The following is a 17811-nucleotide window of genomic DNA, read 5'->3' on the forward strand; positions in this document are numbered from 1 at the left end:
TGCAACTGAATGATCAGCATTAATTCATTTTTCTTCTCTACACTCTCTTTCAAAGTATACAACCCATGCCTTACATCATTATACTTAATATTGTACACATTTTCAAAAGATCCTAACTTTTCAATAAGTTCGGATTCTACATTGTTACATTTTTTCTCATGTCCAGCTGTAACTTCTTGATAAATCTTGCAAATTGTCATTCTGTTTCTGACTAAGGTCAGCAAACATTTGATTTGTATGAGTGGTTAAAGAATTTGTGAAATAGTTCTTCAAATCTATTTTTAAATTCACTACTTTAGTACTTATAACATCAAATTCAGTCTTCAGAGCACCCATGCATTCGCATAGATTACTAAATTCTTTACTTTGAGAGTCTACTGTGGCGCTTGACAAACCTAAATTTGATGCTTGAGTATTGAGTTTCCCTCTGAGCATTTAAAGCCTCACTCTGGGTATTTAATTGCAGATGTAGTAAGTTTAACTTAAGACTTTGAGCATTTAATTGCGAATTTACCAAACCTAGTTCTTTACTTAAAGTTGCACTCTGAGCTTTGATTAAATTTATCAACTCAGCGCAGTCAGGCACTACTTTGCTAATTTTCATGGCCATAGCTGGGTCTTGAGTCTCTGCAAGCTGTTGTATATTTCCCATACTCTTGTATGCTTTAGCTCTTGTAAGCATTTAAAACTAACTTTAAATATGATAACTATACAAATAAAGTTCACTCAACAGTATCTTGTACCACTTTCTATTAAAGTAATGAAGTTTTGTTTCACGCTCACCTGGCGTAGAATTCTTGTAGCGTAGGTGAGCAGATGTGAAGGCAGTAGTTACACAGTGATGTAGAGGCCTGCACGGGATAGACTAGTGAGAAGAGTTGCATTAAACCAGTCTTCAGATTGAAGATTGTGACGATGCAAAACTGAGAGCAGAAACAATATTACCATGTGTAAATGGGGAGACATTGTTGAAAGCAAATGTTGCATTTGTGCACCCCAAGAACATGTGACCTGTTCACAACATATATAAACAATGTGGCAGACAACATTTTTAGCTTCCTATGGTTGTTAGTAGAGAGTGTAGTACTACACATGGAAATCTTGTCATTAGAAAATTGTTTCAAAAAGGAGGTAGATTTGAAGACGATCAGCACTTGTTGCAAAAATGGACAGTCTGACTCTTAACATTAATAACTGTAATATAACCTATGTTAATACAATAAAAGACGTGGTATAATTTTACTTTATGCTCAGCTATCAATATCTGGTATCAGTCACTATCATCAAGTAGCTAGTACATGTAGTAATTTAACATGGATCTAAACTATCAGTCTCTCTGTTGGCATGGAAGTTGTTAGACTGAGGCTTAACAGAGCAATCCTAAAGAAGTTAATTCACACACAAAATAGATTACTTACAAAAGCTTTGGCCATTTCTAGAGTACTCTCCATCAGTCCTGGACACTTAGGAAATAGGATTAACATGAGAGAGAGAGAGTGGGTGTGTTTAGTTAGTGAGGTCATACAGAATGGTTCAACATCCTCTTGCAGAAGACACTACAACAAAGATGCTGTGCATTTTTTAGAACTTTGGTCTCAAAATTAGCTCATGTTTTTTCCAGTATTTATCAAGAAATTTATTAGTTCTTCCAGCCTATATCTTACATATTGAAGGAAAAAGGGGGGGGGGGGGGGCAGATATATACACATCCAAGTGTGTACAGAGCATTATCAGCAACTATTCTTCTCACAGTCTGCGGCTGGATAAGGAAGGTAGAAACATTCTCTGGTACAGTGTAGCACTGTTACATTCTCATTTGGCCATATATGACCCACATTTTTTAATGGAAAAGAGAGCTTTGGTTTGAAAGACTCTTTATTTTTTATTTGAAGTATTTTATTTTTCTTGAGTCTTGTAATTAAGCCATTTGCTATGAAGCTTTCATGTGTGAGCTTTTTGTGATCTCAGTTTGTTGCTCAACAGGATGAGGAAGTCGAAGGATACGGGAAAAAGAATAAACGTGCAAAGGCAGTCGACAGTGATGATGAAGATGAAGAAGAAGGTAATGTTTTGGGATGCTCCATATATGTATATTGATTCTTTACAGCTTGTATAATTTTAGTCTTTTTTTAAAATTATGTAGGTTTCATATGGGAAATAACAGTTTATTATTCTTAAAGTGTTTACCATGCAAAATCAGCTTCATAATCTGAGAAAGAAATTACCAATCCTACCATAGCAACATTGCCATTTTTTTTCTCTTTTGTCTTTTTATTTTAAAAAATAACACAGGATCTGAGGATTTTATGTTCACAGATATCATATTTATCACACTTCTAACCAGTTAAAAGCTGTTGACAAACATATTGGAATTCTCAGTATTGTGTAGTAGTTATTAAAGTGTCAGCTATATTACACTATTTTCTTACATCTTTTTCCTTGGTCATTTGAAGCAGGTGAATTGATCACAATGGTTTTGTGACTACCCATATGGAGAATCCCTTGAATAGTTCCATCTATTGGTTACAGTGTAAGAAATTCCCTTTATCAAGTTAACTCGAACATAGTGATTGATAATGGCCATAAGCTAGTGTCATCACTGAGGACCTGAATTGGGATGTGAAGTTCAACAAGAAGTCTTGTCTTTCTGTTCCCCTGATTGCAGACTTATAACTCAGGTATATTTTCGACTGAAGACACATTGATTCAGACTTAGGATGTCTGTGTGACGCTACTGTTCATATTTCTTTCAGTCGCTTTCTTAAAAGGGTGTCCAGAAAATGAGTTGTGATCCTCTGTATGTATAGAAAAGCAGCATACTAATTGATAGAAGTAATAATGGAATTAATGTTTGCATATTAATGATTGTACCTCCCATTACTTTTCTACATGGTTACCTTCATTTTTGAGAAACAATTTATTTATTGAATTCAAATGGTTATCTTTTTCACTTCATCATTATTACAAAAGTGCAGGATTTATTGTTGTGCTTTGCCTATTCTTTGTAAACATTAAATCAACTGCTTTCATTGGTTCCTGTCACTTGTTGCGGTTGTCTTCATCGTCACAAACATCTCATGTCCCGAATTTCACATTTTCACTCACGTGTGAACCTGTCTGTGTTTCAGTGCTTCATATATTTCATGATAAGCTATTGCTAACATGTATCACACATTTAGAAACTGAAGCACTACTCAGTTTTTCCATGCATAGCTATCATGCATCTCTCTACCTATACAAAGACTTGTAACCTCTCACGACAGTTCACAACATATACTCTAACCCACACAATGGTATTTTGCTGTTAATATGAAATTTTGCTATACTGCAGTGATGCTGGCATTGATCAAATGAAGTTCCTTTCGGGATGAAGTAGCTTATTAACTTTATTTGCACCATTTTTGTGTGTGTAAGTTGTCATAACCCAGTGTAGCTCAGAACATACTTATTCAGAAGCTCAAATTCAGATCAGAGGTGACACCAAATTTTAGGCCATCCATTTCTTAGTACATGGGCAGTTGCACACACAAGTGAAATGGCGATGGAGTCAAGCTGAATTTTTTCAGGTCACTGTGTTTGGGAACATTACAGAATGGCTTGGATGTTAGGCTAAGGACGTAGATGTAGTGGTGATGAGGAAAAAAGACTCTGGGTTAGCTTACGGGCCTGCTTTTCATGTCTTCTTCATGTGTTTCCAGTGAACATGCAGAAGTAGTTTTATAAATTCTGTAAGTGTAAAACATAGATGAGGCATACTAGATTCCCTAGTTAATTACAGGAGCAAATGGCCATCCTGGCCCTTAACTTTAAGATTCGGGTTTACACAGCAATGTATGGTCTACAAACCATGAACAATGGAAATGTCAGATTATATTGCTCTAATCAAACCCTTAGGTTCAAGTACTTGTCGCAGTGAAAGTGGCATACAGATGTAGATTCATGTAGACCATTGTACAATGGAAACTAATAACACTAGTCCAGAGGTATGTGCATGCAAGCTTGGAAGTCCTACACAAGCTTAATTGTGTATCATGCCCACTCACATAGTATCTGCTGCAGGCTCGTCTATCCGAGGCTGTCTGGAACTCTTCTGGCCTCTATACACATCATTTAGGGCCGTTTGCTTGCAGATGGTATGTGACTGTGTCACTTTTTCCACCGTTTCGCAATCAGTGAGTGTGAAGTCAGCAGTTTCCTAGTGCACATGGCATGGTAATGGATTGACGAAAGCAGCTTACACTGTTCATCTCTACCTAAGTTACAAGGCTTACAGTTAATATTCATACTTTAATGATTTCCCTTTTTTTGTGGCAGCCCTATATGATTTAGGTATTACAAAGTGCACACATATCCTGTGACTAAATCGTTATCTTCTGTGTCAAAGTAGCTTTAGCTGTGTTCATTTCAACAACCACATTAACGTAGAATGTAAAACATTATTTTAGGATATCTAATCAATAAGTACCATTAAAGGAAGAAGGATAACTACTCACAATATAGTTAGTGTTGAGTGGTTGACAGGCACGTAAACATGACTGAAGTCTTTGCTAAGATCTCAGATGGTGTCTTCCAGTGAGCTAACAGGCTAACAAAAAACACACATTCACTCACATGGTCGGCAACATTGTTGCCAGGTGTGTATGAGTTTTGAGGAAGGACATTGTCTAGAATATGAGTGAAAATTTCAACCTTGTTTACGTGCCTGTCAACTACTTAAAGCCTCAACTGTTTGGCAAATAGTTACCTTCACTCCTTCCATTATTTGTGTTCTACCCATGACTTTCCAGTATTGCATTAATTGTGAAGTAAAGCTGCTCTACTGTGAAGGCCATTCCTTTCCAGCACAAGTTTCTCTGAGGTATGCAAATGGGAATTGTCTTTCCATCACATCCCGTCTCTCTTTTGTCTGTACTGCTCCTTCTCTGTCCAGATCACTCACTGCCTACTCCCACCACTCTCCCTCTCCACCTCCCCTTTGTGGGCATTCTCTCCCCCCCTCCTCCCTCCCTCCCTCCCTCCCGCACTTGTGCTCTCTCCCCCCCTGTCCCCCTCTCCTTCCCCCTCCTCTCCAGTCCTCCCTTTTTAGCCCCTCCTCCTCCTCCTCCTCCTCCTCCTCCTCCTCCTCTTCCTCCTCTTCCTCTTCCTCTCCACCCTCCCTCTCATCCTCTTCATTTTCACCTTTCTGTCCTTCTCTCCCCCTTCCCTTTTCCTCCTCCTGTCTCTCTCCTTCATCCTAAACCTTTTTTTTGTTGTACCTTCTGTACCTTTCTTGTTATATTGTGCAGCTGCGAAAGTCATCTGTCCAAACACCTGCCCCTTTCCCACTATCCCCTCCTTGGGTCCTTCCCTACCTGCTCCCCACCTCCTTGAGCTCAGGCAACTGCTTTCAATAATGAGTCTTACAGTATCGGCGGGAGTGTGGTTTGGGTGTCTGTGTGGTTGTGCGCGTGAATGTGTGTACTGTAGTTGGAAAAAGAGCTAGTGCTCAAAAGGTAGTGTGAATGCTGTTTTCTGTATGTGTTAACTGTGCTTCACGCATCAGTCCACTATAGGTCAGTTGTTGCCTTTATTTTATGTATAGCTGCAGCTAGGAATTTCCATTATTGTTATAATTATGAACTAATTTCACGCTAAAGTTACCATATTCTTGCATATGTACAAAGGTACCTAAAAATAAATTTTTGCCAATTGTTGTTAAGTTACTAGATCATGATGCTTTTTATTGTGGTAATAAATAATATGATAAAATATTGGTTTGATTGTGTGGCATATGGAAGGGTTGGTTTTGAAATGTAACTAATACTAAATATTTAATGTTGCAGATGATGAGGACAAGCTTCGAGAAGAGCTAAAGGATCTTATAGATGATGCACCAATTGATGAAAGTGATGGAGAAGATTCTGATGGATCAGGTGGAAGTACAAAGCGTAAGAAACGGGATGATGATGACGATGATGACTATGATGATCGCCTTGAAGATGAAGATTATGATCTAATTGAGGAGAACTTGGGAGTAAAAGTTGAAAGACGTGTAAGTGATAGTTATAGATTAACCTCAGTGTCTTGTAGACTCTTTCTTCTTCTGTACTTACGTGTTCTTTGGTTTTAGAAACGTTTCAAACGTTTAAAAAGAATTCAAGATGAAGAATCAGAAGAGGAGCAAGAAGAACAAAATGAAGACGAGAGAGATGCTATTGCAAATGAGTTATTTGAAGGATCAGACCACGTAAGTTTTTTATGTGAATTTACATTTAAATTGTTAAAATCAGTGTATCTCTCCTTTCATCAAGGAAAGGTTTGTTCATCGGTAAGTCTGTTTGAAATGCCAATATTTAATTTTTTGTATTGATAGTTATCAAATTTGTTTGTGAGTTAATTGGAGGTATTACAAACTAATTCTGGGAATACTCATTTAAGAGTTGAAACATTGTAAGACTGAATAGTCTTGTTGACTATAACCATATAAACTATTCATATATCCCGGAAACTATGGAATGAGTTGACAACAAGTAGTGAATATAAATACAGGATGTACATAAAGTGTGGGAACGCTTTCAATTATTTATTGCACAAGAACTAAACATTGTACAGATGTCATAAGTATTGCATTTTGAAGAGAAAAACGGGAAGTTGTTTTACAAACATTTGATATGTGAACCATGAGTGATCTGGCAGACATCAATATGGTAATCGAATTCTTGCCATACCTGTCCCAGCGTGGCATCGTCGACTGTGTCAGTCACTTCCCGTATTCTCTCCTGGAGCTCTGCTACATCACATGGTAGAGGCGGTACATACACCAGACCTTTAATGTGCCCCCACAGAAAAAAGTCATACGGAGTGAGATCTGGTGGTTGGGGAGGTCATTTCCTGAAACAGCTGTACCCTTCTGTAGCACGGCTGATCAATCGATGCAGCAGCTCTGTGTTCAGGGACCCACAAACTTCACGATGAAAATAGGGTGGAGCCCCATCCTGCTGAAAGATGAACGGAGAGTCAGATTGCATTTGAGGCGTCAGCCATTGCTGCAACATGTCCAAGTAGCAATATCCAGTGAAAGTGTTCTCGGCGAAGAAGAATGGCCCGTACACTTTTCGATGTGACAAGGCGCAAAAAACATTTACCTTTGGGCGATCACGCTCAAATTCAGTGCATTTGTGTGGATGCTTTGTACCTCAGATTTGACAATTATGCCTGTTCACTTTCCTATTCATGTGAAAGGTGGCTTCATCGCTAAAAATTAAGTGATCAGCAATGCCATCTCCATCCTCATTCAGTTGTCACAACTACGAACAGAACTGAAAACGCTTGTCTTTTTCGTCATCATTGAGCTTCCGCACTAGCTCCAATTTGAATGGTTTCATAGACAGCTTCTGTCGCAGGACTTTCCACACTGTCACTGAGCCATTTAGAGTTCATGGGATGCACAACACATTGATTTCTTTGGACTCCTTATGAATGTCTCTCGTATGCACTCCAGATTCACTTCTTTCCCACTGGGACATCTGCTTCTTGTTACCAGGCACAAGCAACCCATCGTAATGAATTTGTTGTGCCAGTGGTAAATGGCCTTCCTTGTTGGTGGCTTCTTACTGTACTTGGTTCTAAACATCCTTTAAACAGCTTTAGCACACTTGTTTTTGTCAAGCTCCTGTTGAACAGATGTAGCACACTTAAAGCTCGCTCCGCACCTGAACTCGCTTTGTTTGCAGCTAGCGCTGACTCGGCAAATTACGCTGTGGCGGTATACATGAAAAAACTTTGAGGGTTTCTCTTCAAAATGACATTTATGATATCTGTATAATGTTTGGTTTTTGTGCAATAAATAATTGAATGTGTTTTTGGACTTTATGTACACCCTGTATAGAGGGTGTGAGATGTGGGCTTCAAGATAATGTTGGAAGAACAAAAGATTTGCCAAGTAGGTAAATCAGTAAGTGTTTGACACTGGAAAGGATAATAAGCCTACACATGGGTGGAAACCCTTGTGTGCTATCAATATTGACATTGTGTAGTCAAGTGGTACGTTTTTTATTGCAGCAGCCCTGTGTCCAGCAATACGTATCTACTACTATTTGTATGCAGCATTGTTATGAAATTGTGTGTTGTTGTTATACAGCAGAAAAACCAGTTAGTTACTGTTCAAACTTGCAAGTCAAAATTGGATTTTACCAGTTGCCTTTGGGAACTGTGGAAACCACTTTTAAGTTATGAGACAATAAGCAGGCATTTAGTCAGTTAATAGACTGATATGGAAAAAAGATAGAAATTTAGAAGAATTTAGTTTGATACTAGAAATTCCAGGATGGAAACAATGAGTATAAATGAAAAAAGTTAACCAATCACATGCACATGATTGATCAGTGGCATGTAAGCACACTCATTAATTCAGGAAAAATCTCACTAGGGTTCACTCTTTTCCGAATTTGAGCGCGCGCGCGCACACACACACACACACACACACACACACACACACACACACACACACTACCATCCCACTCCTCCTCATCCATCATTTAATAGTCCGCAAACTGTAGATCTCACTGTTAATGGCTGAAGTCAGTTCAGTGGTCAGAGCAGGGGAAGGAAATACTGCCTCAGGTAGGAGAACATCTAGAAAGTCACTGCAGTCTTCAGACTAACCTTCAGTTTGCAGATAGCTTTAGTTTACTCACTTCATCTTGCCACTGCCACTGTGAGCCAACTGCGTTCCCAGACCTCTCCCGGCACTCTTAAAGCCCCCCCCCCCCCTCCACTATGCCATGGCATTGTTAAAAGAGAGGCATTATGCATCATGCAGAGGATTATTATTGAAATTTCGAGATAGCAATTTCCAAGAAGAATCCGACAATGGATTACTTTCTCCCGTGCCTCACATAAATGTTGGTGACCACGATGAGAAAATTTGAGAAATTAAAGACTGGGAGGGGGATCAGTTAGTGGTACCAGAAATACCCTGGAGCATACACTATCATGTAGCTTGCATAGTATGGTGTAGATGAACTTCTCATAAACTATATTAGCTCATAGGTGTGTGTGTGTGTGTGTGTGTGTGTGTGTGTGTGTGTGTGAGAGAGAGAGAGAGAGAGAGAGAGAGAGAGAGAGAGACTAGATAAATAGGTGGTGTGATGTTTAAGTATAGGGGGAATGTTCTGATAGAAACTAAATAATTTAGGAGCATAGGGGACCACTTACCGAATGGCAGCGCTAAGTGTTGAGTCGTTGACTGGCGCAGACAGAAGGAAACTCGTCAGCTTTCCGAATAAATCCTGTCTGGAGCTAGAGTACAAACCCCCCCCCACACACACACACACACTCACCTGCAGTCTTGTATTGTCTGGTTGGACACAAAGTGCTGGGGTTACATTTTGCCGGTGGCCAAGATGGAATGGGAGAGTGGGGGTTGTGAGATAGGGGGGAGAAGCAGGGTGAGGGATTAGGCATGGATAGCTAGTGGCTCAGAGGGATGCAGGAGGTTTACCAGCTAGGAATGTAGGAGGGAGGAGTGACAGGTTCACAAGCTGGGCATGTGATGCATGTGTGCCTGAGACAGTGCAGTGGATGATGAAGGTTACATAGCAGATGAAATGGAAACTATAGGATAGAGGGTGTGAGGATAATGGTTTAACAGAGATTGTGGCCAGGAGAATTACAGGAGCAAAGGATGTGTTACATGGGTAATTCCTATCTGCTTAGTTCAGAAAAATTATTGCTGGAGGGAAGAATCTAGGTGGTGCAGGTTGTGAAGCAGCCATTTTTTAGCATGGTTTGGCTGTGGCCATTCATTATGATAAACAACTGGTTGATTGTCATACCAGTATTAAAAAAATACTGTGCAGTGATTGCTACAGGTTTGCAATATGACATGGCTGCTTTCACAGGTGGCTCTGTCTCTGATAGGGTAGGATAAGTCTGTGACAGGACTGGAAGGGGAAGTGCTGGGTGTGCAGATTGGGCAGGTCTTGTGTCTTGGTGTTTCACAGATATATGATCCCTGTTGCAAGGGGTTGGGAGTGGTGTAGCGATGGACAAAGCTGTTGTGTAGGTTGGTGATGGAATACCACTTTAGGGGGAACGGGAAGGATCTTAATATCTAGGCATGATGATAGATTATCAAAGCCCAGGCAAAGGATATGATTCATTTCTCCCAGTCCTTGGTGATATTGGATGACCAGGGAGAGGGGCACACCTTTGTAGCTGATTCTTGTGGTGGTTGGAGGATATGGCATGGGAATCTGTTTGTGGACTCGGTATGGGGTGTACTGCCTGTCTCTGAAGGCCCTAGTGAGACTCAGCATACTTGGCAAAGGAGTTCTCACCACTCCAGATATGCCATTCACGGGTGGCCAGGCTGTATGAGAGATATTTTTTGTGTGAAAGGGATTCCAGCAATTGAAACACAGGTACTGTTGGTGGTTAGTGGCACAAGGGTGCAAATGCTCGTGGTGATCAGTGAGAGTTGGTGATAAGCACCCTTACTGCTGAAATGAGATTGTGAGATCATGTGTGTTTGTGTTTATAGAAATATATATAAGGTGAGAGCTGAATTCAAAAGATTAAGTAATAAGAGCTATAGGTAAAATGAAATTAGGTTCTGTTTGGATTGGTGTGCTGATTTATTTTGGAGATATCCTGGGGGTGTGGGACAACTGCTTGTGATGTCAGAGCAGGCAGCGGCTCAGTGTCTGCAGAGCAGTGAAGCGTGCCATCGAGCTCCAGCCATTCTGTGGTCATGGGACTTGGTAACTAGGGAGACCTATAGATAACACAGAACCGTATTTGACTCAGGAGCAGAATGAGTGTGTGTTCTTGTTATTGTTCTAGGAAGTTATTGTTGTCAGAAGTTAAACAAACTTGTAATTGGAATAATAAACCCATGTTTGTGAACCTACCAGAGCCTGTTACTATGTAATAGCAATCATTTCACAGGAAAAGTCTGGTGGAAGGAGGGATACCTCCAGAACAAGTAAAAAGATTGCATCAAGAAGGAGAGGATCCTAGTAGTGGTTTTAATATGGACAGAGATGAGGATGAAGCCATTAGAGAGATGGAGAACAATGTCCAGGAAGGTGGCATGTTGGGTTGAGGAGGACCAGGTAAATTGGATGAGAGGGGTGTTGATGTTGTGGAGGAAGGAGGATGGGGTGTCTTGGCCCTGAGTCCAGATCATGAAGATGTCATCAGTGAACCTGAACCAGACAAGGGGGTTGGTATTCTGGGAGGCTAGAAAAGTTCTCTCCAGATGGTCTATAAAAAGATCGGCACAAGAGGGTAGCACGCAGATGCCCATGGGTGTGCAGCAGATTTGTTTGTATAACTTCACCTCAAAGTGGAAATACCAGGTGTACCGGTATGAAATGAGCGTTTTTTTGTGAAAATGAAACACTAATTTTGAATTGAAAAATAAAAACATTTCATTCAAAGTACTGACCATTGCTTTCTATACATTTTGACCACCTTTCTGGCAATTTGTGGACACCATGCCAATAGAAATGTTCGTCTTTTGAAGCAAACCAATCAGACACCCAATTTTCGACTTCTTCATAGGAATCGAAGTGTTCCTCAGCCAATGTGTGTCCCATTGATGAAAACAAATGGTAGTCGGAAGGGGCCAAGTCTGGTGAATACGGCGGGTGGGTAGCAGCTCCCAGCCAAGTGTTTTGATTGTATCCTGAACCAGTTTTGCTTTGTGTGCAGGTGCATTGTCGTGTAAAAAAATTACTTTGCCATGTCTTCTGGCCCATTCTGGTCTTTTTTTCGATCAGTGTGTAGTTCAAATTGATCATTTGTTGTCTGTAGCGATTAGTATTCACAGTTTCACCAGGTTTTAGAAGCTCATGATACACCACACCTTTCTGATCCCACCAAACACAGAGCATTGTCTTCTTGCCGAATCGATCTGGTTTTGCAGTTGATGTTGATGGTTGTCCTGGATCAACCCATGATTTTTCCCATTTATTATTCTTAAAATAAATCCATTTTTCGTTGCCAGTAACAATTTGATGCAAAATTGATTTTCTTTCATGTCTTTGAAGCAAAATTTGACAAATGGTTTTTCGGTTTTCCATCTGTCTTTCATTCAATTCATGTGGCACCCATTTTCCATACTTTTGGATCTTTCCCATAGCTTTCAAATGGTCAGAAATTGTTTGTTGTGTAACATTTAGCATTGCTGCCATTTGCTTCTGAAGCAAAGTATCATCTTCATCCAATATTGCTTGCAATTCGGCATCTTTGAACTTTTTTGGTGGTCTTCCATTTTCTTCATTTCTTACATCAACATCACTATTTCTGAACCATTGAAACCATCTTTTGCATGTTGTTTCTGATAGAGCATGATCACCATATGCCTCACCAAGAATTCGATGCGACTCTGCAGCACTTTTTTTCAAATGAAAACAAAAAATTAATACTTTCCGCAAATCATCACTTTCTGGTACAAAATTCAACATTGTTAACACGATGAAAACATATGATGTTGTTTGTTCCATGACTTGATGTATACTAAATATCTTTGACAGATGTCATACCAACCAAACAAAAACAAAAAATTAAGCCTTGTTCACAACAAATGTTCCCTATTGACACATTTGTATCGTAACACTCATTTCATACTGGTACACCTGGTAGTTGTGTGTCAGGATATAGTTGGCAATGTGTATGAAGAATGAGATAGAGAGTTTGAAGTCTGGAGGATATTGGGAGAGGTAATGTTTGATAGCAGAAAGGCCATGTGCATGTGGGATGTTGATGTGTAAGGAGAGGGATTCAGCAGTGACGAGTAGAGAGAGTCGAGAGGAAGGTCAGTGAAGGAAGTGGTTAGTGTCTATTATGTAAGAGGCTAGGCTTTGGACCATTGGTTGTAGGTGATGGTCATCAAAAGTGGAAATTCTTTGAGTAGGAGTGCAATAACCAGCTGCAATGAGAAATCCAGAATTGTTGAGTTTGTGGATTTTGGGAGCATGTAGTGGGGTCAGTATGGCAGAGCTTGTAGGTGGAGGAGTCGTGCCATTGACAGAAGCCTTCTGTGAGGTAGCCACTGTGATTCATTATGGCAGTGATGGGTTCCTTTGTCTACATGGAGGATGATTTAAGTCAGGATCTGTTTTGAGGTTGTGTATGACTGTGCTTTCTTCTGCTGAGGATTAGTGTTCTTAGGAAGGTACCTGTGAAAGTATGGTGACACGAAGTTGGAGCGAAGGAATTCCTGGGAGGTGATCTGGAGGTGGTTAGGTTGGTGGTGGGAGGGGGGGGGGATACAATGTTGGGGTTAGGCTGGCTTTGGCTGAAGAGAGCAAAGAAGTGTTTTCATTGCAGGGATCAGAAGAGAAGGTCTTTGACAAATCCATCTTCACAATCTGAATTAGGGTAAAAAAACTCTGTCTTCATTCCTCCTCAACTTCAACTACTTCACTCCCATCTGCTTGCTTGGTCCTCCTCAACCCAAAGTTTCACCTTTCTTAGTGTTGACCTCTATCTCTTTGATGACTCCATCCACACTAACCACCAACAGTACCTCCATTTCAATAGCCGTTATCCTTTCCATACAAAAAAATTGCTCCCACACAGCTGGCCATCTGTGGACCTCTCCTAAAGTGGTATCCCATTGCCCGCCCAGCCTACACAACATTCTGGTCATCCCTATACCACCCCCACTCCCAACCCCTTGCCCTATCCACCCACCCAGCATTTTCTACTCCAGTCATGTCTCAGGCTTGACGTACCCCATCAGAGACAGAGACCTGTGAAGGCAACCATATTGGACACAAACTCTGCTGCAGTCACTGTACATCTTTTTATGGCTGTATGACAACTAACCCACTGTCCATCAGAATGAGTGACCTTTGCCGAACTGTGGCTTAGAACAAAGTTGACCACCCAGTGGCACAACATGCAGCTGAGCACAATGTGTTTGATTTCAGTGGTTGCTTCACAACCCAGGCCATCTGGATTCTTACCTCCACCGCCAGATTTTCTGAACTATGCAGATGGGAGCTTTCCTTGCAACACATCCTTCACTCCCATAACCTTCCTGTCCTCAGTCTCCATTAACCCACTATCCCCACACCGTCCACCCAATAATTCCTGCATCCTATATCCTGTCTCCCGCTCCCAGTCCACATCACCTTCATTGTGCACTGCAGCCCACTGGCTCTGGCACCTGTGCATAAAATGCCTAGCATGTGCATCTGGCACACCTCCCTCCCACATTACTGGCAACAAGCAAACCTGCTACCTCCCTCCTAGCCACTAACTACCTACCCGTAACCCTTATTCCTGCCTCCCCACACTGTCTCCCTTTACTAACCACACCTGATGCAGCCCCCACCCTAGCCTTGTCCACCTGCAAAAATGCAATGCTGACATTGTACGTCTGCCTGGTACAATGTAGGGGTGCAAAGGATGTGTTCTGAGTGCCAACAAGCTTTTTTCCCTCTTTTGCTTGTGCCTGTTGATGCCTCCTTGTTTCTGATGTTTGGTGACTGGTCTTCTTTACTCCTAAATTATAAAGCCTGATTTTGAGCCTTAAAGTGTATATTCCTTCCAGTCATCTGCAGGTTCTAGTTGTTTCCGTGATTTGTTTTTTTTTTGTAGATGAATTTATAACTAGAGTGTAATTATACATTCAAATTTCCATCATACCTTTACAAACACTCTATTAATCTCTCCAGAAATTATATTTATATGAACTTGCAATGACATACACTTACAATAACTGAAGCTTTACAGACATAATACAAAATTAATTTAAGATTAAATATGTTGTTAATTTAAGATTAAGTCTGTTATGAAACTCACTAGGCCAGTAAAAACAGAACTTGAATCTGGGAGTTGAGCTAAAGAGTAGGGAACAGTTAAGAAGAAAATCTCATTTGAAAGCTGTTATCTCTTGGGGAAAAAATCATTTATAGTATTTTGAGATGTCTGAGTGGGGAGTGGTACTCCAGTGTAAAAGTAGTAGGTAATTAGGTTAAAAAGCATGTTTGGACCCTTATAAATATGCCATTAATTTACTCGTAATTATATGTCACTTTATTTGTGAATACCTTTTTATGAATAATACAGTACCTATTAAATTACATAATGGCTGCTGTAATTAACTGTTTTTTGTTGTGTGTTTTGTGTGTAACTTTGTTTTGTGTGTTAGATTGGTAGTATTGTCTTGTGTGATGGTTTTGTTTGTTTTGTTTTGCTAATTCTTGTCCTTTTTTTCCCTTCATTTTTGCAAACACGAACCAAAGGAAAGGGAGGAAATGGTATGTTTATTTCTATCTCATTCTTTTAAGAATAAGTAATCGGAAAACCACTTGTAGCATGTTACTGTGTAATGTTATTCCTAATAATAATGTAAAAAAATATTTTTTTCTGAGATACTGCTAGTTTATATAAGTTTTTAGCACTGAAAGTTCTGCAAACAATTTTAATCATTAACGTGATTGAAAGAAATCATGTTTAGGGTGAAAAATTTGAAAAACGAAAAAGGTCACGGAAATGAAGGAAAATAGCTGCTGAAAAAAAATCACAACACCAAGAAGTTGTGCAACATAAAGTTGGTAAGTGTGTTTCTACATCTGAAATATGATGTATATTCAAGTTTCACACGAGTTGCATAAGAGCGGTGCTAGCGGCATCGCAATGAGAATCCGAATCAGGTCTGCTTTAAATACATTCTGTAATGGTCATGAGCGTTAGTTACCTTTAAAATTGGACAGGTTGAGTTGATGTTTTTCAAGAGTGTGACAAGGACTCCATTATCAACACCTCACTAAATTTGAATGAGGTAGTGTAATGGGGCTACAAGAGGCTGGATGGTCCTTCTTTGTTGGCTAGAATGTAGCCACTGTGCATTATTGCTGGCAGCGGCAATCACGAGAATGTACATTTGCAGGAAGACTGAGCTCTGGACATTCACATTACATTACTGGGATGGAAGACTGTTTTGTCCGGCATATGGCTCTGGTGCATCATACTGTCTCTGCAGCAGCAATTTGAGCGGCATTGACACCTCAGTGGCAAAAGAAACTGTTACAAATTGTTTACTTCAAGGATAGCTCTGAGCCAGACATTCTGCAGCATGCATTCCACCGACCCCAAACCATCATCATTTGTGACCTTAGTGGTGTGAAGGGAGAGCTCATTGGAGGGCAGGATGGAGGTCTGCTGTTTTTTGTGATGAAAGCTGGTTCTTTCTTAATGCTAGTGATGGCATGTGTTGGTTAGGAGGAGGCCAGTTGAGGGCCTGCAACCAACCTGTCCGCATGCAAGACACACTGGACCTACACCTGGAGTAGTGGCCTCAGTTGTGATTTTGTATGACAGCTGGAGCACTCTCTTGGTTTGCCATGCGCCATGACTGCGAATTTCCCGAACAGGTGCAGTGGTCAGCACAATGGACTCGCATCAATAGGATGATGGTTCAAACTCGTGTCTGGCTATCCTGATTTAGGTTTTCTGTGATTTCCCTAAATCACTAAAGCCAAATGTAGGGATGGTTCCTTCAAAAGGGCAGAGCCACTTTCCTTATCCATCCTTCCGTGATCTGAGGTTGTGCTCAGTCTCTAATGACCTCGTTGTTGGCAGGACATTAAACACTAATCTCCTCCTCCCCCACCTACTCTGACTGCAAATTTGTGTGTCAATCTGGTGATTTGATCTGTTGTTCTGCCATTTATGCACAGAATTCAAGGGTGTTTTACAACTGGATAACGCTCACCCACTCACCGCTGTTGTAACCCAGCATGCTCTACAGTGTGTTGAAATGTTGCCTTGGCCTGCGCAGTCACCAGATCGGGCACTTATGGGACAGTAGTGGATGACAACTCCAGCATCATCCACAAACAGCATTAACCATCCCTATATTGACCAATAGCTGTTACACCGGTGATTAATATACCAGCATTTCAAATTTTCGATGGCTAATCTCACACCTATATTAACCGGTGGACTCACTTAAATATGTTAAGACAAAAATTACCAAAATTTCATTACGCTATATTAATTAATTTTTGGTGTTGTGATTTTTTTCTGCCAGTGTAGTTACTGCGGACATACTACAGTCTTGTAAAAAAATTTTGTTGAATGAAGATGATCTTATTTTTATTTTTTAGTCATTTCAAATCAATATTATGCTACATTTGTGGTTGAAATTAAAGTATTTCTGAAAGTGTCAGGTTAAGCAGCAATTTTCCAATTTTCAGTGACCAGATTTGTTAACAAAATCAGTTTTCTGTTGGAGTTAGATAGGAAGCATATTTGCAGATGCTACTAAAATTTTAGTAGCACCCTCGTGTTTCATTACTTCAACATTTTTTTCTTAGATGATAATGGTCCAAATCACGTTACACAAAAATTTTTGCTCATTTGTTGAATGGTTTTGTTAACCAGTTGTTGAACTAATGGAAAACCATTAATTTAACACCCAAAGGTGTTTCCTCCATTTATAATGTGGAAAATGGCTTGGTGTGCTCATCTTCACTACAGCAGTGAGAGTACTTTTTAATTATTCTAGTAGCTTTACAGACAAGGCCCTTCGGGACTAATAATTATGGATATTTCATGTTTTTCCATAGTATTCTTGGGACTCTCATTTCTTATTAAAGCACTATTAAATATTGGAGATACTGGTAGGCACATGCCACAGCATATTCCATAATCTAAAAATCATGCATTTCTTAAAGTACCAGTTGAAATGTAATCCTAGACCAGAACTTAAAAAATGGACAATAGTAGCGTTGATAAGAACCATGTGGTTGTATTTGTTCTCCTAGGGCTGCTAACCTTTCTGTAAGAGCCCACTGCTATGTGGTATTC

The 17811-nt window shown here is 40.2% G+C and overlaps 1 protein-coding gene across 1 annotated transcript in view; it reads left to right on the forward strand.

Moving 5' to 3' along the window:
• Positions 1-17811, forward strand: part of LOC126248845 (transcription elongation factor SPT6) — a 181317-nt gene that overhangs the window by 9830 nt on the left and 153676 nt on the right. Inside the window, exons 2-4 of the mRNA XM_049950270.1 lie at positions 1984-2062; positions 5823-6031; positions 6110-6226. Of these exons, the coding sequence (XP_049806227.1) occupies positions 1984-2062; positions 5823-6031; positions 6110-6226 (405 nt within the window). The remainder of the gene's footprint in view (positions 1-1983; positions 2063-5822; positions 6032-6109; positions 6227-17811) is intronic.

Source organism: Schistocerca nitens, chromosome 1 (assembly GCF_023898315.1).
Source record: "Schistocerca nitens isolate TAMUIC-IGC-003100 chromosome 1, iqSchNite1.1, whole genome shotgun sequence".
NCBI lineage: Eukaryota > Metazoa > Arthropoda > Insecta > Orthoptera > Acrididae > Schistocerca > Schistocerca nitens.